Genomic DNA, 25,228 nt, shown 5'->3' with positions numbered 1-25,228 from the left:
ATCTCCTCCCTCCACCCCCACACACCCCAAAACAGTGGGAAAAAAATGGACCATGGAGACATGCTAGTGGTGTTAGCAAGCATGTTTGTGGGTCCCTGGGTTCATTCCCAAACATTGAATAAAGACAAAAATACCAAATCTGACTGTGTTCCCTTTAGGTTACCAGATGATAATTTTTGTGTGTGGGTGGGGGAAGAGGATTGTTTACAGTTTACAGTTGTTGGTACATGTGTAAAATTTCTGTTTTCTACAAACCACTTTAACCCCCCCCCCCCAACCTGGGGTTATCTTCCACCATCATGCATCAAGATCTGACTCCCCTCCCCAAAGTCCTTTACTTTGGTATAGTATGCCAAATCCAGTCCAAGTTCTGCTTTGTGTTTCCCTTTCTTTTCTTATTTCCTAACTTCTGTTCATGAGTGAGACCATACTTTATTCATCCTCCTCTCTGAATTATCTCACTTAACATGGTTCCTTCAAGTGCCATCCAAAAGGAGGTGGAAAAGGTGAATTTCATGCTTCATAGTTTCCAGATCAATCCACAAGCCCTCTATCCCAACTTTCAGTGGAAGATTTGTCTCCAAGAAAATTCTACCTTAGCACCAAAATATTCTTAGTACCCAAATTAGAGGTAGGAAAGAGGCTTGCCCCTACTGAGTCACTAGCAACGTAAGTTGTGTGCTGCTGCCAGTAACGGTCATACCTCCCCCTCTTTATAACTGTCCCCCAGCTTCTGCCAAAGCAGGAGGGTAATGACATTGCTGGGCTATGGGTTAGTGGAGCAGATAAGAACCTCTACTTCCTCTACTCACTGAACCCCCATTCTTCATTTTCTCTTACACATTACTGTTAAAATGAAAACTCAGGGGTAAAATTTTTTTAAAATAATATCTAAACAACCCTGTCTATGGAACAATAAACCCCATGTGACAAGTCTTTCTGGGTGTAAGTCCCACCTGGCCTAGCTACTTGCCCATGTGTCTGGCGTCAGGGAAGGACAAGCTGTTGGAAGGTGGATCTGCCAGGTATGAAGGAGCTAGTCAAATTAGGACATGGCCCTGATCAAAGAGGAAAGTATTGAGAATGACTTTAAGATCTCTGGCTTGTGTGACTCAGTATATGATGACACTATTAAGAGAGACAGTGAAATAGAAAATAATTATTGGGATTGGGGGTGGGGGCAGGTTTTCAGTACCTGTGAATACTCCCTTTGTTCCAGCACTTAATAATCCCTCTTTTCTGGTAATTACACAGCTGACACTTTCAGAACAATGAGGGATATTAGAGGGCAGAGGCTCTGTGTCTTTTTCTGGCTCATTAGGCAGCTCACAGTGTCTTATCCTGAAGCATGATGCTAAATTTGCTTTGCAATCGAGTGTTCATTTCTGTTCACTTTAAGATTGTTTTGGGAGGTAGATTTTTTGTTTTGTTTTTTGTCCAGTGATCTTTAAGTACCTACTGGACAGATAGATCCCACAGCACTGACTTTCTCAGCTCACGTCAGGGTGTCTTGTGTGACTAGATTTCCTGGGGAAAAGGATAAGAACAAATTGTTAAGAGGAGGTTTCTTTGTAGTCCCAGATTGAGTTGAGAACAAAGAACTAGGAAGCCCTTGAGTTCTAAAGAGATTGACTATTTAGCTGGCACAAATTTAGAGTTATACACCCTCCCTCAATGCTCCCTATTTGCCAGCTTGAGAGTAGATAATGGTTTACCTGTAGTTCAATATATGAGGAGCCAAATGAGAAAGAGATTGAGGCTCATGGAAAGAGTGTATACCTCCAGGGGGCACTTCTTCCTTTGGGAGCCAGGTAGATAGTGGAGTGGTTCTGTTTAATATTTCAGCGGTGCCTGAAAGCAGGGAAACTCAAACAAATGGACTGATTTTTTTCCTATGCCTAGCTGAACAGGATGTGTTATGAAGGAAGAGAGAAAGACTGGAGAAGAGTTCACTTGAGACTGATTTGTGGAAGGGTTCAGCAGAAGATGGTTTCTCAATGGTCAGGTGGATAATAAAGAAGATGGCCGTCATCTTGTAGTTCGGGAGAGGCCCACTCCAGGTGCAGGGGCCTGTGAAGTAACTGCTGGTGATAGGAACTGCAGCCAATGGGCAGTCAAATTGTCATGCCAAAACTCTAGGTCTTCTCAAGAATTTTCCATAACCAGACTAGATATGACATTTGGGTGCCGGGTCACAGGAAGGTGACCAAGGGCCAAATTGTCTTGTAAGAAAACAATCATGGCAGCCTGGGTGGCACAGTGGATAAAAAGTTAGAGTCTCAAGCATGAGAGCCCAAGTTTAATACCTACCATCATCTATGTCAGAGTTGTACTCTGGTTCTTGAGTTCTCTCTCAAAAATAAATAATTAAATCCTGTGGAAAAAAAGAAAAATAAAGGAGAGAAAGAAAGAGAGAGAGGAAGGAAGGAAGGAAGGAAGGAAGGAAGGAAGGAAGGAAGGAAGGAAGGAAGAAAGGGAGGGAAATCAGGTGGTGGTGTATCTGGTGGAGTATACACATTACAGTGTGCAAGGATCTGGGTCCAAGCCCCCCATCCCTACCAGCAGAGGGGGAGTTTCATGAGCAGTGAAACTGTGCTGCAAGTCTCTCTCTCTCTCTCTCTTTCTCTCTCTCCTTTCCTCCACCTCCCCTCTCAAATTGTCTCTGTCTTTATCTGTAAAAAATAAATAGATAAAATATAAAATGTTAGAAAAAGAAAATAAAGAAAAAATAAGTCCTGGTGAGAGAGTTGTGTAGTAACTATCAGTAGAAAATTTTCACCTAATTGGCACTTTCTGCTCCCCAAGATAAAACCTAGAAACATCTTTCATGTATTGAACTAGGTATAAAGTTAGGATATTAAACTAGACTGAACTAATTTTATGAATGTAAAATAATCACAAAGTTCTGAAAGCCATCCCAGCTATCACTGGAGATGAGAGGACAGAAATTCATTTCTTAGGGTTGAAAAGGAGAGTCTTCAAAGAAAACCAGAAAGAATTGTTTCTCTTTTTTCTTTTTCTATAAAGTAAGACAGTTTAATGAGCTTATTCATTTGCATTCCTCTGCTAATCCTTTCTGAGGCTTGCTGTAGACTTAGTTGAATGTTCTACTGAAATGCATTTACTGCATTCAACTTAGATCTTTGCAACAATATTCATAGAGAGAATATTGCATATCTTTTTGTCTTGGTAAATTTTGGTCAGTTTTTTTTTTTTTTAATCAAGTCTTTGGGAAAGGAATCTGAAATATTTCTTTCTTTCCTTGTGCTGTGAAACAGTTTAAACCTTTTAGAACCACATTTGCCTTGACATGCTAAAGTGATTCACTGCTGCAACCTCAGGGGCCTGACACTTTTGGGGGAGAGCAGGTGAGTCACTGCTATTCATCCTTTTCCCTGGCTTGGGCTGAGTGTTGCTGGTTCCCTTCATGTTTCACAGTAGTCTCCATGCCACCCAGTGGTGGAGCTGTAGTGCTGTGCTGAAACACATCCTCAGTGCCTAATGTCTCCTTTGCATTTACACTGTCAGGCACCAACTGTTTGTCCTCTAGAAGGTGGGCCAGTTTAGGGCATTTTGGTGCCTATTGAGGGAGGGCAGGCATGGACCCTGACAAGCTTTTGGAGAGTCACAGTGATGTACCCATCTCTCCTGTAGCTGAGTTCAGCATAGAACAGGATCACTAGAATTTCATGGAGGTTGCCTGTGACTTTCATCTTTACTCTTTGATATAAAGAATAGGAAAGCTATCAGGAGGGGGTGGGGTATGGAGATCTGGTGGTGGGAATTGTGTGGAGTTGTACCCCTCTTATCCTATGGTTTTGTTAATGTCTCCTTTTTTAAATAAATAAAAAAATTTAAAAAATCTTTGAAATTTATCAACATTGAATATCTGTACAGGGTGAAAGATCCTAAAATGTATTTTTCTAAATATTATTATGTAGTTATTATTACTTTTGATGTTGTTGATTGAGACAAAGGAATTGAGAGATAAAGAGAAGGAGAGAGAAAGGAAGACACCTGCAGTACTGCTTCACCACTTCAGACCTGGGACTAGAACTGGAGTCCTTGAGAATGGCCACATGTACATGCAACCAGATACACCACTGCCTGGCCCCTCAAATGTTTTTTTAGGTCCTCCTATTACTACCCTATTTGAAGTCACAGTTTTGTACCAGTGAATAAAGGTAGCCAAGTTCCCCCAATGTGTATCCAGGATCCTCCTAGAATTTTCTGTACTCTTATCCCAGGTGCATGTGAGTTGGGGGTTGGTGGGTAGAGTGCGTGGAGAAGCAGTAGAACACTTTTCCTCATCTGACCAGCAAAACCCCTTAAAGTAGATGGCCCACAGCAAATGACCTCATGTCTGGGGAGGCCATCTTAAACTCGAATCCTCTCTTTCCCCCTCTAGTTATTGCACAGTCTGTGAAGGGAAAAAGGAAGGCTGAGTTCTTTTAGTTCTGACAATGGATGCTTCGACATCATGCCTCCTCCCCCTCCCCCCGGCCCCGCTTTCTTTCCATGAAAGACCTCATTTACTTTGCTCCCCTTGACCTGTGGCTGCTTTGAGAAAGGAAAGGAAGCCGGGGTTCTCTGCTTAGGCTTTTCCCCCCACCTGTCTTAGCTCACAGGCAAACAAACCAGCAGGCCCAGCTCCCCTGCAGGTGCTATTAGCCTGGCCACTGGGCCCAGCTGGCTGGAGAAGTGTTTTATGAAGTCCCACCTTACACCCTGGGCCATAAATATAAGTTGTGTTCATACGTGTATAGAGAACATTGCTCACACCCTGCTGGAGCACTATGTTAATAAGCAGTCAGTAAGTCTTTAAAATATGGAAATGCAGTTAATCTTTTTACTGGCAAATCCTCTGTGTGTATGTGTGTGTTAGGGGGTGTTTGCCTCTCGGAGTATGATAGCAGAGCTGGCCTGTTCTCTTTCAGAGTGGATATTGGGGAGTGAGGAAATAAAGGCAGGGTTATCCCTACAGGGCTCTGTGGAGAAGATTTGAGTTGCTTTCAGATAGGGTAGGGAGTCTGTTTCAAAGAGATCTTGTTGCTGGGTGGTGGCACCTTATAGAGCATACACTGTTAGTACTATGCATAAGGATTCAGGTTTAAGCCCCCAGTTCCCACCTGCCTGGGAGTGGTGCTGCGGGTGTCTCTCATTCTCTTATCCCCCTCTCTCCCCCCTTCCCTGTTTGTTTTTTCTGTCTCTATAAGAAAAAGAAGGGCAGGGGTAGATAGTATAATGGTTATGCAAAGAGACTTTCATGCCTGAGGCTCCAAAGTCCCAGGTTCAATCCCCTGCACCACCATAAGCCAGAGCTGAGCAATGCTCTGGTAAAAAAAAAAAAAAAAAAAAAAGTCCACCAAAAGTGGTCACAACCTTGTGAAAGCAGCAAACCCCAGCAGTAACCCTGATGGAAAAAAAAATAAATAAAGAACGAAAAAGGTGGCTGGGTGGTGGCACACCCTTGGTCCCCACTTGCAAGAGGTGAAACTGTTCTGCATGTGTCTCTCTTTCTGTCTCCCTTCTCCCCTCTCATTTTCCCTCTGACATATTAAGTGGAAGGAAAGAAAGAAGGAAAAGAAAAGAAAAGGGGGAAGAGAGGAGAAGGAAGGAAGGGAGGAAGGAAGGAGGGCAGGTAACCAGGAGTGTTATATTTATCACACAGGCATTGAACACCAACAATAACCCTGGTGGCAATAAAACATAAACAAAATAATAAGAAAGAGAGAGAGAGAAGGAAAGAAGATGGCCTACTATCATGTACTTAGTATCATTAAGTATTTTAATTAATATATAATTTTATATATAAATAAATAATATATATATAATTATATAAATTATATATAAATAAAATTTTATATAAATATATAAATTTTTATTTATAAAATGGAAATATTGACAAGACCGTAGGATAAGAGGGGTACAATTCCACACAGTTCCCACCACCAGAATTCTGGATCCCATCCCCTCCCTTGATAGCTTTCCTCTTCTGTATCCCTCTGGGAGTATGGATCCAGGATCATGATGGGGTACAGAAAGTAGAAAGTCTGGCTTCTGTAATTCCTTCTCTGCTGAACATGAGTTTTGGCAGGTTAATCCATACTCCCAGCCTGTCTCTCTCTTTCCCTAGTGGGGCAGGGCTCTGGAGAGATGGGGCTCTAGGATACATGGTGGAGTCCTCTGCCCAGGGAAGTCAGGTTGTCATCATGGTAGCATCTGGAACCTGGTGGCTACAAAAAAGGGTTAAGTAATAAAGCAGAAAAAAATATTGACTAATCATGAACCTAAAGACAAGAATATTGCAGATGAAGATTTGGGTCTCCATTTTAGAAAAAAGCTAGTAGGTCTATTTTAGGTATATTCCAAGGGACCCATGACCTTATTGGTGGACTTCTAACAAAGTTTCAAAATCTAGACATAGACCAGGTCCCATGTGATAGGGCATGTGTACACATGTATCCATAAATTAGGGCAAAATACATACCTAAAGCAAAAGTGCACAATAGTTCACAGTGAGTCAATAAATGAAGTAAGCAAGTAGAAAGACCTAAGAAGACACCACAAAGTACCTCATGAAATAGTTTCTACTTAGACCTAGATACCCTCCTCACCTACTTCCTATTATACTTCCCCCAGTCACTCCAAAGCTAACCTTGTCAAAGTAAGGGCTACAAAAGTTGAATAAGGGAAAGAGACCATCATACTTTAATGATGACTCTTTAGTCACTACCAGGTCACTCCATCACCTGGGGCCTAGTTAGGGAATCCTGGGATTCCCACACAGACATAATGGGCCTAAACCTCTCACAGAACCCTCTCACCATTATCATTAGTCATCTCCATCAAGAACAACATAATGGACCCCTTTGTGGGTCCCTATAGGACCTTGCCCTCAGTGTGGATTTACATTGGTAGGGAATGTTCCATTCTCTGAAAGGAGGTTGGGCAACATACTCTACCACTCAAGGAAGATAGATTGGTCCTGAAATTAGTGCAGCCTGTTATGTTCTTAGCTATGACCATAAAATGTGAGGTCAGACCTACAGGGATGCAGAGGTTACATAGATTCCTGTGCTGAATATGAACCCCAGATCAATTCAATGGGGTCTATAGTTAACAATATTTATATACTTTTTTCCAGATTTGGGAGCTGCTCTCTTCCCTGATCCAGCTTTCTGGTCCTTTTTCCAACTAAGACACCATCTTCCCAGACAATAAGTTGGATCCACCTGCATATCAGATGGCAGGCTCAGGCAAAAACTAGTAAAGTTATGGGCCCCTTGGAATATACCTAAAACAGACCTACTAGCTTTTTCATTATGGAGTCGTCACTCTGAACTGCATTCAAGGAATGTGAAGCACTAAGAATTTCAAAGCAGGATAGATGCCTACTGCCTGCTGTGTAGACTCACCACACTCCTGAACTCAAGGGCCTGTTGCTTTGAGGTTGATGCTCAGCTCTGTCTCACTTAACTTGCCTCTTGTCCCGCCACTTCTAAAATGGGGAGAGTGGTGTCTTATGCATGTTGTTTGCCTAAGAGCTTACTTAGCTTAGGACCAGTAGTATAGCTCACCTGGATAGTGCACTTACCTTGTCTTATACACAGCCCAATTCAAGCCCAGCCTGCACTGTACTAGAGGAAGCCTTAGTACTGTGGATACTTTTCTCTCTCTGTCTCTATCTCTACCTGAAAAAAAATCAACTTGGAGTGGTACAGCCTCAGTGACAACAAACAAATATAAGTGTTTACTTATTCTCTCTGAGCCCTGTTTTTTGCTTTTGTAAAATAAGAATATGAATATTCTTTGCCCATTTGCAAAACATTCTATGTTCTCCACCATGTTAGGAGTGGATGGACGTATTATCCTTAAGAAGCTTTTTAGCATCCCAGATTAAAGACATACCTCTCTTGCCAATTGTTCCCTGCCAAGCTTCTCCTCTCCTTCCCACTGTCATCAACAGCTCCGCCCCCTTGTTCCTTCCCAGTTTGTCACCATTATGCTTTAATGAATAGTGGGATGCACACAGCTCTGTGGGGCAGTAAGTTAATTCTCACCAGGTGTATACTCAATAGTGAAATTGCAAGGTGTAAGACCATTTTTAAATTTCTTTTGAAGAATCTCCTAATTGTCTTTTACTTTATTTTTAAAGATGTTATTTATTTATAAGAAAGATAGGGAGAGAGAGAAAGAACCAGACATCGCTCTAGCACATGTGCTGCCGGGGATCGAACTTGGGACCTCCTGCTTGAGAGTCCAGAGCTTTACCACTGTGCCACCTCCCGGACCACCTATTGTCTTTTATAATTGCTGCACCAAATACTTCTCTAATTTTCAGTGAGATTGAACCCTTGTTTTTATCTGCCAGGATGCCTTTTATTCTAAATCATCTCATGCATTATGATACTAGCTAGGACAAGCATCTTCACTATAAAACTCAATTTGATAGTTATTCGGATTTATTTATATTATTATTTAGCCTGAATAACTCTTAGAGTCATTAACTCAAGTTCCTTCAAAACTCCTTTTAGGTATTTTAATTGTGATTTCTTGAAATTAAAAGATCAATTGAGAAATGACATAAATAAAAAGTCATGATGCGTTTTTTCATTGAAAACATAGAAAAAATACATCATGACTTTTTCTAACAACCCAGCATATATGCGTTCCTTTCTACAATGAATCATTTGTAGAGTTTGTCTGCTTTGGCCCAGGTTTGAGTGCACTCCATTAGAGGGAACCTAGGTACTATAGTGTCTTTTCTTCTCTTCTTCTTTCTGTTCCTTTTTCTTTCTTCTCTTTCTGTCTAAAAAAAGTCAGACCAGAGTGGTGAAGTCCCAGTGGTGACAGAAGAAGGATAAGGATTAGGAGGAAGAAAAACAGAATTGGGGGTTGAGTAAAGAAGATAGCATAGTGATGATGTAAAAAGACTTTAATTCCTGAGGCTCCAAAGTCCCAGGTGCAGTCCTTGGAGCTACCATAAGCCAGAGCTGAGCAGTATTCTTGTTTCTCTCTATCTCTGTGTTATCTTTCTCTCTCACTAAAACAAAACAAATAAAATACATTTTTAAAATTAATTGGGGGATTAATCTCTAATTTTTTCCTTTGAATAATCATTGCCATTTTGCTTTTGTCAAAGAATATTTCTGTGGCAGCATGATTTTATTTCACTGTGTGTATGGGGGGGGGTGCAGGTAGATGGGAGATGCTGTCACTAAGCTTACTTCACTTGGCCTCAGAATGTCAGCCCTTGTAGCAAAAAAGCATGTACTATGTTAAGAGGTGAACTTCTTAATCAAGTAGCACTGATTTAATTGGAACCATTGCACCTCAGTTATGGGTATCCTGCAGAGTGGTACAGGGAAGAATCTAGGAAGTCTACTTCATCTCTTGTCATCAATATGACAAAGTTTCACTTCATTTGAGGAAAAAGGAGAAGAAACAAAACACCTAGAGGCAGCAACTATTCGGAAATTTGTATTCCCAGTTTGATAGTTATCACCTCTGGACAGGAGGAATTCTCCTTATCCAAAGGGGTAACTGTCTCTGTACCTTTTGTTTCAACAGGTCCTTTGTCATCCAGCAGATCCCAAGCAGCAATCTGTTCATGGTGGTGGTGGACAGCAGCTGCCTCTGTGAGTCTGTGGCTCCCATCACCATGGCACCCATTGAAATCAGGTATATCCTTTTGTGTGGGGGACCAGCCACTATGGCTGACACAGGTAAGGGGACCCAACACAATGAAACCTGGGGGAGAAGTGTTAGAAGAGAAAATGTTAGTAATTCCACTGTGGGAGAGACAGAAGTTATGATGGGAGTTTAGTACCAAATTTTGACCTCTGACATGAAGAGTAAGGAGGAAATAAGCCTTAACTACAGTCAACATAATGAATCCCTTAAGTGTGAACGGTTAAAGGCTCAGAAGATCAGAAGGCGTCCGGAATCATGTCATGGATTTCATCCTGAGGTACACCTGAAAAGCCTACCTGTTCTCTCTCCCCATCAGTTTATCTATGAGAATCTTACTATGGTCAAAAGATTAGAGTTCAAATGTGGGGGCCAGGTGGTGGTGCGCCTGATTAAGCACACACACACTACAGTGCACAAGGACCTGGGTTCAAGCCCCTGGTCCCCACTTGCAGGGGAAAATCTTCATGAGTGGTGAAGCAGAGCTGCAGGTGTCTGTCTCTATCCTCCTCTATTTCCCCCTCCCTCTCAATTTCTCTCTCTCTCTATCAAATCAATAAGTAAATAAATATTTATTAAAAAATAGAGTTCAAATATTTTATGTCTGAAGAAACAGTCCCTTTTAGGCAAATCAAAGAGTAATAAACCAAAATGCTAATGGTACTTACTCTACTTTGAATTTCCCCGTGTCTTTTTATTTAGTCTGTACTTAATAGTCTTATTATCCTCATGTGTATTTTAAGTCTCTTTATTATCTTCCCTATTATGGTTATACTACAATTTTATCACTTTCCATTCTTGTGCTCAAAGTCACTCTGACCATCTTGTTTACTTATTTCAAATGGTAGTTGAATCTGCTTTCCCCTCATTATTTTTAGATAGCCTTTTATCTGTAAGGAATCTGCTAAAAGCAAAAATGGCAATATTAATGTCAGATCAAGAATCACAGTTTATGAAAGTAAAATGATAAGCTTCCAAGGCCTCCCCCATAGAAAGGCTCAACTATAAAACCACTTTGTTTAATATTATTATTAGTTTGTTTTTATATTTTCAGATAATTATTTTCACTTATAAAATATTTATACTGCATTTTAGCTCACACTCTCTAAGAAAAGCACTTTATTTATACCAAGTGATGATCAAAGAAAAATTAAGCTTCGACCTGATAAAGGTTAAGTTGCCATAGATGTAGAAGAATTAGAATGCTTCTGGGCCAGTCAGTGGTGCACCTGGTTAAACGCTCGCATTACCGTGTGTAAGGACCCAGGTTCAAGAACCCCTAAGGTCCCCATCTGCAAGGGGAAAGCTTCACAAGTGGTGAAGCAGGGCTGCTGTCTCTCTCCCTCTCTCCTCTCAATTCCTCTCCCTTTCTATCAAATACTAAATAAATAAATACTGCTCTCTAAAATGCTTTTTTTCTCCTAGATTCATAATTTTTTTGAATCTAAAGAAATAATGCAAGTTTAAGATTAACTTTACCTCCATCATGAAGGAAAATGATATTTTTATAGGAAAATTATTATAGGGAGACTAGACGTTTGAAAATACCACTCACGGGACCCATTAATGCCCCACATTACCAAACACAAGGATGAAGGTTCAAATCCCTGGTCCCCACTTGCAGGAGGAGTCTTCACAAGTGGTGAAGCAGTGCTGTAAGTGCCTTTCTTTATCTCCCCCTATATATCTACCCTCATAGTTTTTCTCTATTCTATCAAATAAAAGAGAAAAAAAAATAAGGAGTGCTAGATTTTTCATTCAATCATAAAGGTCCAGCAGTAATCCTGGTGGCAATAAAAGAAAGAGAAAGAGAATATGGATGGAGGGGAAGGAAGGATGAAAGGAGTCTGCTAAAGGCTAATCTCATTTTTAAGTAGAAAATAATTTTAAGGTTAATCAATTTGAGTTCTAGAAAAGATAATAATGTCAGAATGTGGAATGTAGAATATTTTTATATTCAAAGGATAGTTCCATAGCAATATATTGTGCTGAAAGTTCTTTGGAAAGTAACATTTATTGAAGGGGCCTGGTGGTGGTGCACCTGGTTGAGCATACATATTATGGTGCAAAAGTACCTAGGTTCAAGCCCTTGGTCTCTACCTGCAGGGGGCGGGGGTGGGGAAACATCATTAGTGTTGCAGGTATCTCTTTCTCTCCCTGTCTCACCCTTCCATCTCAGCTTCTCTGTGTATCTACCCAAAATCAATAAAATGTTTTAAAAATCAATTGAAAACTCCTACTAAATGAAATCTAGACAATAGTCCCAATTATGAGTTCCTATGAAAACCATTTCATTTAAAAACAGAACAGTAGATATAGATAAATTAATTCACTAGAGTAAAAATCTTTAGGAGTTAATATGATAATTATCTCTGGTAACTAGATCTACAGTAAATATTCAAATAGCATCCCAGGAGGTGGTACAGTGTATGGAGTACTGGACCCTTCTTAAGTGCGAGGTCACAAGTTTGATTCCTGCTATTATATGTACCAGAGTGATGCTCTGGCTCTTTCTTTCTTTATCTTTTTCTTTCTTTCTCTCTCTTTCTCTTCCTTCCTTCTTTCTTATTATTCAACAAATCAATCATTTTAAAATTATTCAGACATAGCAGTGTTTAAGTTTTCAAATCTAGTAAGATGAGGCCAGTGGAACATAATATTGGATTGTCTGAAAAGTCATGATGCATTTTTATATAGAAAAATACATTGACATTTTTCTAACAAACCCTCCTAAAAGTATTGTATATATCAGAGACTGTACCCAAAGGGGAGAACATGGATTATACTTAAATGGTAAAATAATGGTCTCACAATAAAACCTAGAGATTAAATTTCTTATCTAAGACCAGAAAGCTGTGGAAGAAAAACAGGCTTGCTTTAGTTATACACAAATTATAAGTTTCCTATGGGATAAATAATAAAGTCATAGCCAGTTTATAGAACTTGAAACATAGCTACACATCAAAAGGTAAAGCACTCTTTTATATGTATAATATTAAAAAGAAGAGCTGTGGGGGATAGACAGTGGCACATATGGCTAAGCACACATGTTACAATGTACTGTACAAGGACCCAGGTTCGAGCCCCCCAGTTCCACACCTGCAGGGGGAAGCTTCACAGGTGATGGAGTATTACAGCTGTCTTTATCTCTCTCTCCCTCTCTGTCACTCCCTTCCTTCATAATTTATCTTCTATTAAATAAAAGAAAAAATTAAAATAAAAAGACTTCCAGGAGTGGTGAGTTCATTGTATAGGCACCAATCTCCAGTAACAACCCTGACGGAAATAATGACAAACAATGCAGCTAAAGTGAGCTCTTGAAAAATGGGACAGGGGTAGACTAGTAGTACCAATCTCTTGTTCTGTTGAGAATCTCTGTAATTTGACTTTCTCCAAGCCTAACTTTAGTTGATCCTTTTCCTGTTGAATTCTAGCAGATTGGTTTTAGGACTTTTTTTTTTTTTTTTTTTTTTACCAGAGCACTGCTCAGCTCTGGTTTATGGGGGGAGAGGTGTTGGTGGGGTTGAACCTGGGGCTTTGGAGCTTCAGGCATGAGAGTCTCTTTGCATAACCATTATGCTATCTATCCCTGCTTTTTTTTTCTTTCTTACCTCCAGGTTTATTGCTGGGGCTTGGTGCCATAACTAGGAATCCACTGCTCCTGGTGGTTATCTTTTCCATTTGGAGAAGAAAGAAATTGAGAGAAGAGGGGGAGATAGAGAGGGAAAGAGAAAGAGAGACACCAGAAGACCTGCTTCAACACTTGCAAACCTTGCCCCTTGCAGGTGGGGAGCCAGGGGTTTGTACCTAGATTCTTGCTCAGGTCCTTGAGCTTAGTAGTTTGTGTACTTAACCAAGTGCTTGGCCCCCAGGACACTCTCCCCAAAGCTTCTCTCATGCCAAAATCAATTTATGTTTTTTTATGGTCCCTGTAGTCCCCTCCATAGATATGCAGTTGTGCATCCAAGTGTTGACCCAAGCAACATCCTACTTGTTTGAGTTCATGAATGTGGACAGCCCAGATTAAAGAAAAAGAAGAGTCAACTTTATTACCATGTACAAGGACCTGAGTTCAAGCTCATGGTCCCCACATACAGGGGGGAAGCTTCACAAGTGGTGAAGTAGTGCTTGTAGGTGTTTCTCTTTCTCTCTCCCTCTGTCTTCCCCTTCCCTCTCAGTTCCTGTTATCAAAATAAATACATAAATACACAAATAAAAACTTTTTAATAAGAGGAAATGATAAGATCCTTTAATTATGTTCAGCCAGGGTAAAATTAGAAGGCTAATATTTTACTTTTCTCATCTGACCACAACAGTTATGTATAACAATATACCTTCAACTCTTGAATGTCCTACATAAGGGTTTGAATATTTTACACATGGGAAACTGAGGTTACTTTTTATTGTGTATGATAGAGAGGAATAGAAAAGGCAGGTAGGACAGATAAGGAGAAAGAGAGAGGCACCTGTAGCACTGTTTCACTGCTCATGAAGCTTCCCTCCAGCAAGAGGTGGAGACCAGGGGCTTAACCCAAGTCTTGCACATAGTAATCTGTGCACTCAACCAAGTACACCACAGCCTGGCTGCTACACATGGACAACTGAAATCAGAGCTTCTTGTCACAAACTTGATGACATTTAGACAAGTCCTTTTCCTTACGTTGTCTAGATCACAAAAGATTTTGTTCTTTGATTGAATGTGGGAGGCAATGCAAAGGCTCAGTACAGAGTGGAAAGTATAAGTTCTCTTGGACTTCTTCACTATTGTAACCAATACTGCTTTGCCCTACAGGAGAATGCAAGGGAGTGTGGAGGTGTATCCAGCCTTCAGGCCAAGGTGGTCCTTGTGCTGTTCCCTCTACTTTTGATGCTCTTCTCAAGGTGACATTGAGAAGTTCTCTTGGCATGCTAAGTTATGGATAAACTGTGAACCAAAATATGGTGCAACATAGGCAACATGAAAATATAGTCCAACCATCAGCATTTCATTTTAAACTGTGCGTGATATAAACTTAAAAAATATGTTGACAAAAATCAAAGTTATCTTTTTACTTTGCCAGTCATGCAATGTGAGTTTGCCTCATGATTATTCATCCTTCATCAGAAATGGGGCTGCCAAGGAGCAATGTCCCTTCTGCTTGGAACCCATGGATATCAATTTAAGAACCATGTACTTTTTAAATAAAGTATATTAAAATCATCATTTCCTTGTATGACTTTTTATCACCACTTGGTTGCTGAGAATTCACTCTGGAAAAAGGAGCTAGTCACCGATTCCAGATGCCAGGGAAGGGAGGCTGTTGGCAGAGCCTTCTCTGAGGCAGATTCTAGACAAATATTTAGCCGTTGTTTAGATGCTTCCCTCTTGGTTATAAAAACATTTACAGAAGTAAATCAAAAGTTCAACTACATGGGAAGGGTTTATTACATGGAACTCTGAATTTGCTTGAGTTCAACTTCAATAGAAATCATCATTTTGGATGAAAACACAAGTCCCATAATATTCAAGTGTTGAACTATTTGGGAATAGAAATAAAGAAGTCATAAATTCTAGGGACTGTTCAGAGATGACTTGATGGGAGAAAAGAACAATGACAACACATGACTGTCAAACTTATTTCTTGAGCATTTGCCTTCTGGCTTCCTCCTCACACACACACAAGTTAGAAATGCAATTAGATCTCAAGTATTGCAAGATGTGGAGCTACCCTGCCCTGTAAGCATTCCCAAAGCATGGACTCTTGAATTAAAACAGCTTCCACTGGGTCTTCATTACCAAAAAAAAAAAAAAGGAGTCTTTCTCACATCTCCACAAAATCAAGAATGCCTTGTTATTATAGAGGACAGGCATCTAAAAGTCTTATTACAATGCCACATTGCAGAGGGGCAGGTGCTGGTCCACTTAGATAGAGTTTACACAGTACAGTGCTTAATGATGGGGTTCAAGCCTCCAATCTTCACCTGCAAGGAGAAGCTTCATGAGTGGTGAAACAATGCTGCAGGTTTCTCTCTCTCTATCACTATATCCCTCTCAACTACCCCTTCCCCTATCAATCTCTCTGTCTCTATCATAAATAAACAAATAAAATATTTTTAAAAGCCACCTAATGATGTTGGCATTTTAGGAAAAAAATTGATGTTATACTGCCTTATTATAAAATGATGGTGGTGTTTATAGGAATAGCAATTCGATATTATTGTACTTCTTTAAATTCCTGTCTCTCCAGTGTTCTTAACAATCTAGCAGTGCTGTAACACTAAGCTCTCAAAATTTTATCAATGTGCTTCTTACATTTGATCATTCTGCTCAATGATAGTACTCAATTCTGTGCACTGAGTAATTCATGAACTCATTTGTTCCTCAAATATCAAGATGCATTGTGGGGCTAGGGAGATAGTATATTTATGCTAAGAGACTATCTTTCATGAAGTTCTAAAAGTCTCAGGTTCAATTCCAGCACACAATAAGCCAGAGCTGAACAGTGTTCTGGTAGATAAATACATAAATAAATGCATTCTGTTTCCTCTAAACAGTCAAATTTATGGTGGATTCTATTTTTTTTCCTTATGCCTTATCATTGGGCCTCAGTGCCAGCACTACAGAGCCACTGTTTCTGGTGGCTGTTTTTTCCATTTTTTTAAACTGGATAGTTCAGGGAAAAATTCAGAGAGGAGGGGCAGATAGGGAGGGAAGAGAGAGAGAGAGGCAGGGAGAGGCAGATGGGCCGGACATGTGGCAAGGCACTCCACCGGAGAGAGAAAGAAACACCTGCAGACTTGCTTTGCAGATTCTGAAGTGACCTCCCTGCAGGTGGGAAGTATATAATAATGTCAATACATGACTTGTCATTCTCCATAATAATTCTAAAGAATTGACATTGATAGGGCATGTGTATTATGTCACGTTGTTTGTAAATGAATAGTAAAATTGCAAAATATGTATAATGTGAATATTGATAATGTCACTTCCTGTGTTGCCTCTACTCACGATAAGTTCAGTCCCTATTCTAGGCAGTGTGTGGCATGCAGTTCATTGCATGATAGGTGGCATAGTTAGCACAATTTTGACAAGTGGCTTTGTGAGGTTGCCACCCTTATGAATGGTCTACCCACCTAGCACTCCAGCTTCTCATCAGTGTTTCCAACCAACTGGTATTTCATTTATTTACTTGAATATCTGCCAATTTTTCAGACTTAATGTATCTGGTGGGAAAATCAGGGAATCTTTGGATACTTTGCCTTCTGATGGCCTCTAACCCCAAACCTTAGAAGTACCCTTACCATTGCCACCTCATTGCCTGCAGTCCAGCCCCCAACCTCTTGCTGCTACCAACCTCTTTCAAGACACTGTCCCTGCCCCACCCCAACCTAAGATGCTAGACCTGCATATACTTCCACTCAAGAAATCCCTCACACATAACAGCCAGAGCCACTGTTCTAAAACTTCAATAAGAACAATGTAGAGGTGTATTACACCAAAGTAAAAGGCTCTAGAGTGGGTAAAGGAGGGTTCAGGTTGACCATCATGACAAGGCTTAAGTAAATTTTTAGCTAGCCAGATAATTAAAAGCATTTTTTGGTCTATTGCACCAAAGTATAGACTCTGGGGTGGGGAGGAGGTTCAGAGTTGGAACATGATGGCAGAGGAGGACATAGTGGAGATTGAATTGTTATGTGGAAAACTGGGAAATGTTATGCATGTACAAACTATTGTATTTTACTGCCAACTGTAAGCCATTAATCCACCAATAAAGCAACGATTTTTAAAAAAGAAGTATATAGAGCCAACAAGATAGCTCACCTGGATGCTATTCCTATTTTGCCCTTTATATGACCTAGGTTCAAACCAAGTTCCCACTGAACCAGGAGAAGCTTCACTGCTATAGTATCTTTCACTCTCCCTCTGTTTCTTTCTGTCTGAAGAAAGTGGACCCAGAATGGTGAAACTCCTATAAGAACAAAGACAAGGGCAATATCTATATATTGATAGATACTTCATGACAGTTCAGAGTTGTGATTCTCAAACTCTCCTCAAAGAGACTCTATTGCTTTCATAAATCTTGACTCTCTAGGACAGGTACCCAGGTATTCTTATTTTTTAAAGACATAGGGCCTTATACCTGCACAATTTCACTGGTCACATTTTCATTCAGAGAGATACAGAAAGATGCATCACAGCACTAGAGTTTTCCCCAGTGCTATGTCACCCCTATGAGGTGCCTGGGCTATAACCTGGACTGGGCATATGGCAAGGCACTCCACTGGTGAGCTATTCAATGCCTCTCTCTCTATCAAAAATAAATAATATTTTTTTTGCCATAGGAAGTGATGAAGTGGCATAGACACCAAAACCCAACCATAACCTTGGTGGTAAAAATAATAATAATAGGGTAGGGCATTGTAGGGGAAGAAGGAGAAAGAGACAGTGACAGAGAGACACCTGACTCACTGTTTCACCACTCATGAGATTTTCCTCCCTGCAGGTACAGAGCAGAGGGCTGGACCTGCGTTCTTGTGAACTGTTACATGTGCACTCAGCTGGGTGCACTGCTGGCCCCTCCTTTTAAAGAATTTATTTATTTATTAATGAGAAAGACAGGAAGAGAGAGAGAGAGAGAGAGAAAGAGGACAAGACATTACTTTGGTACATGTACTGTTAGGGATTGAACTCAGGACCTCACACTTGAGGGTCCAGTGCCTCCTGGGACACAGTGCCCCCCTTTTTCCTACCCTTATATTCATAATAGAGAAGAATCTACCCTTATATTCATAACAGAGAAGCTCCATTAGCAGTCTCAAAGAGAACACAGCATTAGGACAACATATTACACTGAAATAAGATAGAACTGGTGTTGGCATAAACTACCACTTCATGTGTGAAGTAGTTTAGGACAAGGAAAACAACCTTATTATTTAAATTTTAAATGGTAGCATACTATAGAGAATTTTTCCTCTTCTTGTAAGGGTCTCACAATTTAAAAGGATATTGAAATTACAGGCAGAAGAGCAGAGTTTTATTACTATCAATATAGGAAGCTGTAACAATTTAACACACCCTTGGGGGCCATTTGTAATGTCTCCAGTTTGCAGCTCCGTGAAGATGCTTCCACTTCCTGCATACATACTAGAATGTACACTGGGGGCATTCTTGCTAATGCACTTCTGGCCTGAGTGCTCAGCTTTCCAGAACCACAATTCCTGGTGGGAGTTTTGTGGGCACCACCTCCCTTAAACCTCCCAGTGCCTGCAAACTCTGGGCAACTTTGACACATACACACCCCCAGGGCACATGGGCCAATGTCTCAAAACAATTCCAAGCAAGGGAAGTGCTGTGTGCCACCCTATAAAGCCCACAAAAGTGCCAATAAATGAAAACTATTCAGCCATACACTCTAATGGTGGCAAAGCCAAGACCTTCCCCTCTAACCTTTTAGCGTCCATGGAGGATTCTGTCATTTCAGATGAACAAGTTCTGTGATTATTACTCCCATGTGACACCCCAATTGTGGATACTTGTTCCATCAATGCTAGGAATCTCCTACACTGTGAAAAAAATAATAAAAGTAGGTTAGGATTTAATTCAGGGGCTGGATGGTGGTGCAACCAGTAAAGTACACAGTAAAGCAGGAGGATCCAGGTTCTAACCCCACTCCCCACCCATAGGGGAAGCTTCACAAGCAGTGAAATAGTGTTACAGGTCTCTCTCTCTCCCTCTCTTTCTTGCCCATCTCATTTTCTTGCTGTTCTGCAAAATAAAAAGGGGAAAAATGACCACCAGGAGTGATAGGTTCCTCATGCAGGCACAGAGATTCAGCGATAACCCCGTTGTCAAAAAAATAAATAGGATTTAATTCAGCAGCAGAAATCCAACTGCGTTAGACTTTTTTTTTTTTTTACCAGAGCGCTGTTCAGCGCTGGCTTATGGTGGTGTAGGGGGTTAAACCTGAGATTTTGGAGCCAGCCTCAGGCATGAGAGTCTCTTTGCATAACCATTATACTATCTACCCCCACCCATTAGACAGTAACATGTTTAGATGTCACGCTCCTTCTCATCTAGCAGGCTTCTGTGGACTCCCACTTGGCACCCAAGAATTTTCTCATCGTCTCTACTTCACCTCTTCCCTCCCCACTCCCTATGAAGATGGGCCTCATTTGCCATGTTCACTGCCTTGTCCCTTGATGCCTGCAATTGTTCTTCAACTTCAGTAATACCCAGGAAGTATTTGATGTATGAAAAAAAAAAATTCCCATAGCACTTGTACCATTTTTTTGTAATTTTATTTGTGACTTAATATTGATTTACAAAACTGTAAGATAATAGGGGTATAATTCCACACTGTTACCACCACCAGAGTTCTGTATCCTCACTCCTTTTACTGAAAGTTACAGCAGTTCTCCCACAGCTGCATAGATGGGTTAACTATTATTTCTGTAACTATCTGTCATCTATATTTGTATGTATTTGCCCATTTTTCCATGGCGTGTATATATATATATACACATATACATATACACATATACATACATACATACACACAGAGAGAAAGAGGAGGGGGGCAGGTACATACATCTCTAAGGACTGAAGCTGGGTCCCTGGTATTTAAATCCTGTGCTGTACCAGTGAGCTATCTCCATCCCCCATTCCTTGCCATGGAAAGACTTTTCAATAAAGGGTTCAAGTGAATATTTTAGCTTTTTTAAGCCATATAACCTCTGTTGCTACAATTTTAATTCTACCTTTCTAGCACCAAAAACATTGACGTTCCAATAAAGTTTCATTTTAAAAGCACTGAAATTTGAACTGTATATTTCCATACATCTCAAAATATCCTTCTTGTGATTTTTTTTTTTTTTTAATTCCAAGCCCAGATGTGAAACTCAGCCCACCATTTGTTTTGTATGCTTTGCAAGCTAAGTTTAATAGCTACATTTTTAAATGTTTGGGGGAGAAAAAACTGTCACTATTTTGTGACATGTGAAAATATATTTGAAATTCAAATTCCAGTGCCTTCAAGATTTTATTGGAACACAGGTGCTTTGGGGCTGCAGTGGGAGCTTGTTGAATTTTACTAATTGTAGAATTTTACTAATTATTCCCACTAGTCTAGGTGGAGAAATGGCCTAGATAGTGAATGTCCATGATGACACTATAACTTTGGTGGTGAGTACACTCATGTTTATTTACACTCATGATCCAAGGACCAGATTAAGTATTCCGGTTCAAGCCCCCGGCTCCCCACCTGCAGGGTAGTCGCTTCACAAGCGGTTAAGCAGGTGTTAGCAGGTGTCTCTCACCCCCTCTTTGTTTTCCCCCCTCTCTTCATTTCTCTTTGTCCTATCCAACAACAACTACATCAATAACAACAACAATAATAACTACAACAATAAAACAAGGGCAACAAAAGGGAAAATAAATATTTTAAAAAATGCAACAGCAAGTGAAATGAGAACACATTTAAAAAATGTGGAGCTATACCCTCACAAAAGAGCTTAGAATTATAAACCTCGGGGACTTGGGTTAAGCGGGTTAAGCGCACGTGGCGCAAAGCGCAAAGACCAGGATAAGGATCCCGGTTCGAGCCCCTGGATCCCCACCTGCAGGGGAGTCGCTTCACAGGCAGTGAAGGAGGTCTGCAGTTGTCTATATTTCTCTTCCCCTCTCTGTCTTCCCCTCCTATCTCCATTTCTCTCTGTCCTATCCAACAACAATGATATCAATAATAACTACAATAATAAAACAACAAGGACAACAAAAGGGAATAAATAAGTATAAAAACAATGATAATAAAAAAGAATTATAAACCTCTAAAAAAAAATAGGGCCAGGCAGTGGCACACCTGGTTGAGTGTAAAAACTATAGTGTGCAATGACGCAGGTTCAAACCCCTGGTCTCTACCTGTAGGGGGAAAGCTTCATGAGTGGTGAAGCAGGGCTGCAGATGTCTCTCTGTCTCTTTCCCTCTCTGTCTCTCTGTCTCCCTCTCCCCTCTCAATTTCTCTCTGTATCTATCCAATAAATAAAAAATAAAACAAAAAATCATTAAATAAGTCTACAGGGATTGAGAAGTGGTACACCTGGTAGAACATACACATTACCATGAATCATGACCTGGGTTCAAGCCCCGAGTTCCTACCTGTAGAGGGCCTGGGGAGGAGCTTCACATGTGCTGCAGGTATTTCACTTTCCCTTTCCCTCTCTGTCTCCCCATTCCCTCTCAGTTTCTGTCTTTCCTAAATAAATAAATTTACACACACACACACACACACACACACACACACACACACACACACACATTCAGTGTACAATGCTTGGAAGTAGAACATACAGCTTACCATGTACCAGGGCCTGGATTTAAGCTCCCAGTCCTCATCAGAGGAGGAGCTTCGTGATTGATGGGATAGTGTTGCAGGTCCCTCCTCTCTCTCTCTCTCTGTCTGTCTCTCTCTTGCTCTCTCTGTGTGTGTGTCTCTCTCTGTCTCTCTATCCCTCTCCTTCCTCTTTCCTCCCTACCTCTATCAGGAAAAAAAATAATAAAGAAGGGAAAAAGAGTGGAGTTGTGCAGATACTAACCCCCAGCAATAACCCCGGTAGCAAAAGATAGATAGATGATAGATAGACAGATAGATAGATAGATAGATAGATAGATGGATGGATGGATAGATAGATAGATAGATGATAGATAGGTGATAGAGAATTCACAGGGACTTTTTTTTTTGCTTCCAGTGTTATTGCTCAGGCTCAGTGCTGGCACAACAAATCCACTGCTAGAAGCCTTTTTTCCCCATTGTATTGGATAGCACAGACAGAAATTGAGAGGAGAGAGAGATAGGGAAAGAAAAAGAGAGACACCTGCAGACCTGCTTCACCACTAGTGAAGCATTCCTTCTGCAGGTGGGGATCCAGGAACTCGAACCTGGACCCTTGCTGTGTCCATCTGCTTGGTACTATGTGTACTTAACTGGGTGTGCCACCGCCCAGCTTCCCAGGAAAAAAAATTAAAAAGCAAATATCACAGAGGGTAGATAGCATGAAGATTATGCAAACAGACTCTCATGCTTGTGACTCCAATGTCCCAGGTTCAATCCTTCTTACCACCATAAGCCAGAACTGAACAATGTTCTGGTAAAAAAAAAAAAAGGAAGAAAGTAACAAAAAAAAAAAAAGGAAATATCACTTGTTCTGACACTCTCAAAACCTAATGTATCGGCAATATCTTTACATACTATAAATCCATCCACAGATGAGGGTACAAAAAGTGTTTAAAATAACATCAAGCTCCTATAAGTACAAGGGTAACTGCTGTAGTTTTTGCCTAACACCATACAGTCTAGCATTATTTCAAACACAATGAGACCCCTCCTCTCATTTTGTGCCTTTATATTCAAGTAACTGCAAATGCAAAGAGAATAACTCACTCTAATGGGCTAGTATTATTGCTACTCTTATAAGGTGATGGGGACACATCATATAATATAATTGAACAATCTGTTATCATCTCCATTCCCACAATTACATTCAATATAGCAAAGCATAAAATCCCGTTGCTACTGCCAGCAGTGACTGCTTTCTACAGTCACTCTCCTTAGTGTGTGTCATACTGTGGGGCCACAAACTTGTAGCCCTGTGTGTCCCATTATGTTATGCTCTACTCCATTATGTTAGGCTGCCAAGAATCTTGTTTACAAAAATCCCATTATAAAATCCTCTGACAGACAACACCATATTGGAATTTTCCCCACTCTAGGCCCTTAACTACAAACTCATGATAAGAGATAAAATATTTGAGTGGCATCTTTTTAATAAGATATTGTCACCAGGTATACTATGTTACTACTAAATGGAGTGACCAGGAAAGTGCTAAATTACAATCATGAGATCCTTATGTTTATAGATAATTCTATCTCATCCTCAAATGTGCTACATAGTCAGGTCACTACATAACAGCCAAGCTAGAAGGATAAGTCTGATGGAGCCAATGGGACCATTCCTTGAGCTCTGACTATGAAGAACATTTCCTGTTAATTTTGTCACACCCTTGCTCACAAGGCCAGTGGGCACAAGCTGTGAGAAGGTACATGCTGGGGACTAGGAAATAGCATAGTGGTTATATGGTTATGCAAGAGATTTTCATGTTTGAAACTCCAAGATCCAGTGTTCAATCCCATTCACCACAGAGTTAAGCACTGCTCTGTGGAAAAAAAAAATACATCTAAAGATGGGCCTAATGCACACAGGTGGATGGCACAAAAGCCAGAATTTGAAGTCCCCCATTGGCTAGGGCACAGATACTATGTTTAATTCACTTTGCTGTTATGATCCAGAAGTTAATTTCACTTCAGGTCTTGCACATTTATCAAGACCTAGTAAAACCATAGTGAGATCCCACCTCACACCTCTGAGAATGGCCTACATCTACAAAAAAGGAAACAGCAGGTATTGCAAAGTTGTTTTCACTGTAGGTGAAAATACATACTGGTATCACCCCTTTGGAAGACTGTATGGAGAGTCCTTAAACAAAAAAAAATGGAATTGCTTTATGATTCAGCAATACCACTCTTAGTTATTTATCCAAAAAACACACAAACACTAATTCAAAGAGATGCATCAGTCTATATTTGTAGCTGCATTACTTAAAATAATCAGAGGGGAAGCAGCCAAATGCCCACTGGCAGATGAATGGTTAAAGAAGTTATGGGAAATGTACTACATGGAATATTACTTTGTAGCAGAAAAGAAAAAAAAAAAGATGATAGTGTGTCCTTTGGGATAAAATGGTTGGAAGTGGAGGTGATTGTGTTTAGCAAACTAATTAAAGGGATAAAGGACAAATACTGGATGGTTTCACTCATATGTGGAATTTAGAGATCAGATATACATGGATTAAAAAAATAGACAAACTATCTGCTCAACTTTGTGAGAATTGTGGTGTTTTAGGTTGGGAGGATGGGTATGCAGAACTTTGGTGGTAGGTGCACTGTGGAACTATACCCTGTAACATAAGAATGTTGTAAAGCACTACTTTTTTTTTTTATTCCCACCCCAGAGTCTTTTACTTTGGCGCCATACGCCAATTCCATTTCAGGTTCTACCTGTGTTTTGTTTTGCAACTTCGGCCTGAGAGTGAGATCATCCCATATTCATCCTTCTGTTTCTGACTTATTTCACTCAACATGATTTTTTCAAGGTCCATCCAAGATTGGCTGAAAATGGTGAAGTCACCGTTTTTTTACAGCTGAGTAGTATTCCACTGTGTATATAGACCACAACTTGCTCAGCCACTCATCTGTTGTTGGACACCTGGGTTGCTTCCAGGTTTTGGCTATTACAAATAGTGCTGCCAAGAACATATGTGTACACAGATCTTTTTGGATGGATATGTTGGGTTCCTTAGGATATATCCCCAGGAGAGGAATTGCAGGATCATAGGGTAGGTCCATTTCTAGCCTTCGGAGAGTTCTCCAGACTGTTCTCCACAGAGGTAGGACCAATTGACATTCCCACCAGCAGTGTAGGAGGGTTCCTTTGACCCCACACC

General features: G+C 40.4%; 1 protein-coding gene across 2 annotated transcripts in view; it reads left to right on the top strand.

Moving 5' to 3' along the window:
* Positions 1 to 14,896, top strand: part of CACNA2D3 (calcium voltage-gated channel auxiliary subunit alpha2delta 3) — a 1,089,122-nt gene extending 1,074,226 nt beyond the window's left edge. The window contains exons 36-38 of one of the 2 annotated variants that reach the window (XM_060203104.1): positions 9,574 to 9,689; positions 9,894 to 9,973; positions 14,486 to 14,896. In XM_060203104.1, the coding sequence (XP_060059087.1) occupies positions 9,574 to 9,689; positions 9,894 to 9,973; positions 14,486 to 14,578 (289 nt within the window). In that variant the 3' untranslated portion in view covers positions 14,579 to 14,896. The remainder of the gene's footprint in view (positions 1 to 9,573; positions 9,690 to 9,893; positions 9,974 to 14,485) is intronic. The other variant, XM_060203105.1, reaches the window with a different exon arrangement.
* Positions 14,897 to 25,228: the final 10,332 nt, after the last annotated feature.

The sequence above is a fragment of the Erinaceus europaeus genome, chromosome 12 (genome assembly GCF_950295315.1).
Source record: "Erinaceus europaeus chromosome 12, mEriEur2.1, whole genome shotgun sequence".
NCBI classification, from domain to species: domain Eukaryota; kingdom Metazoa; phylum Chordata; class Mammalia; order Eulipotyphla; family Erinaceidae; genus Erinaceus; species Erinaceus europaeus.
This window is presented reverse-complemented; position numbering and strand designations above follow the sequence as displayed.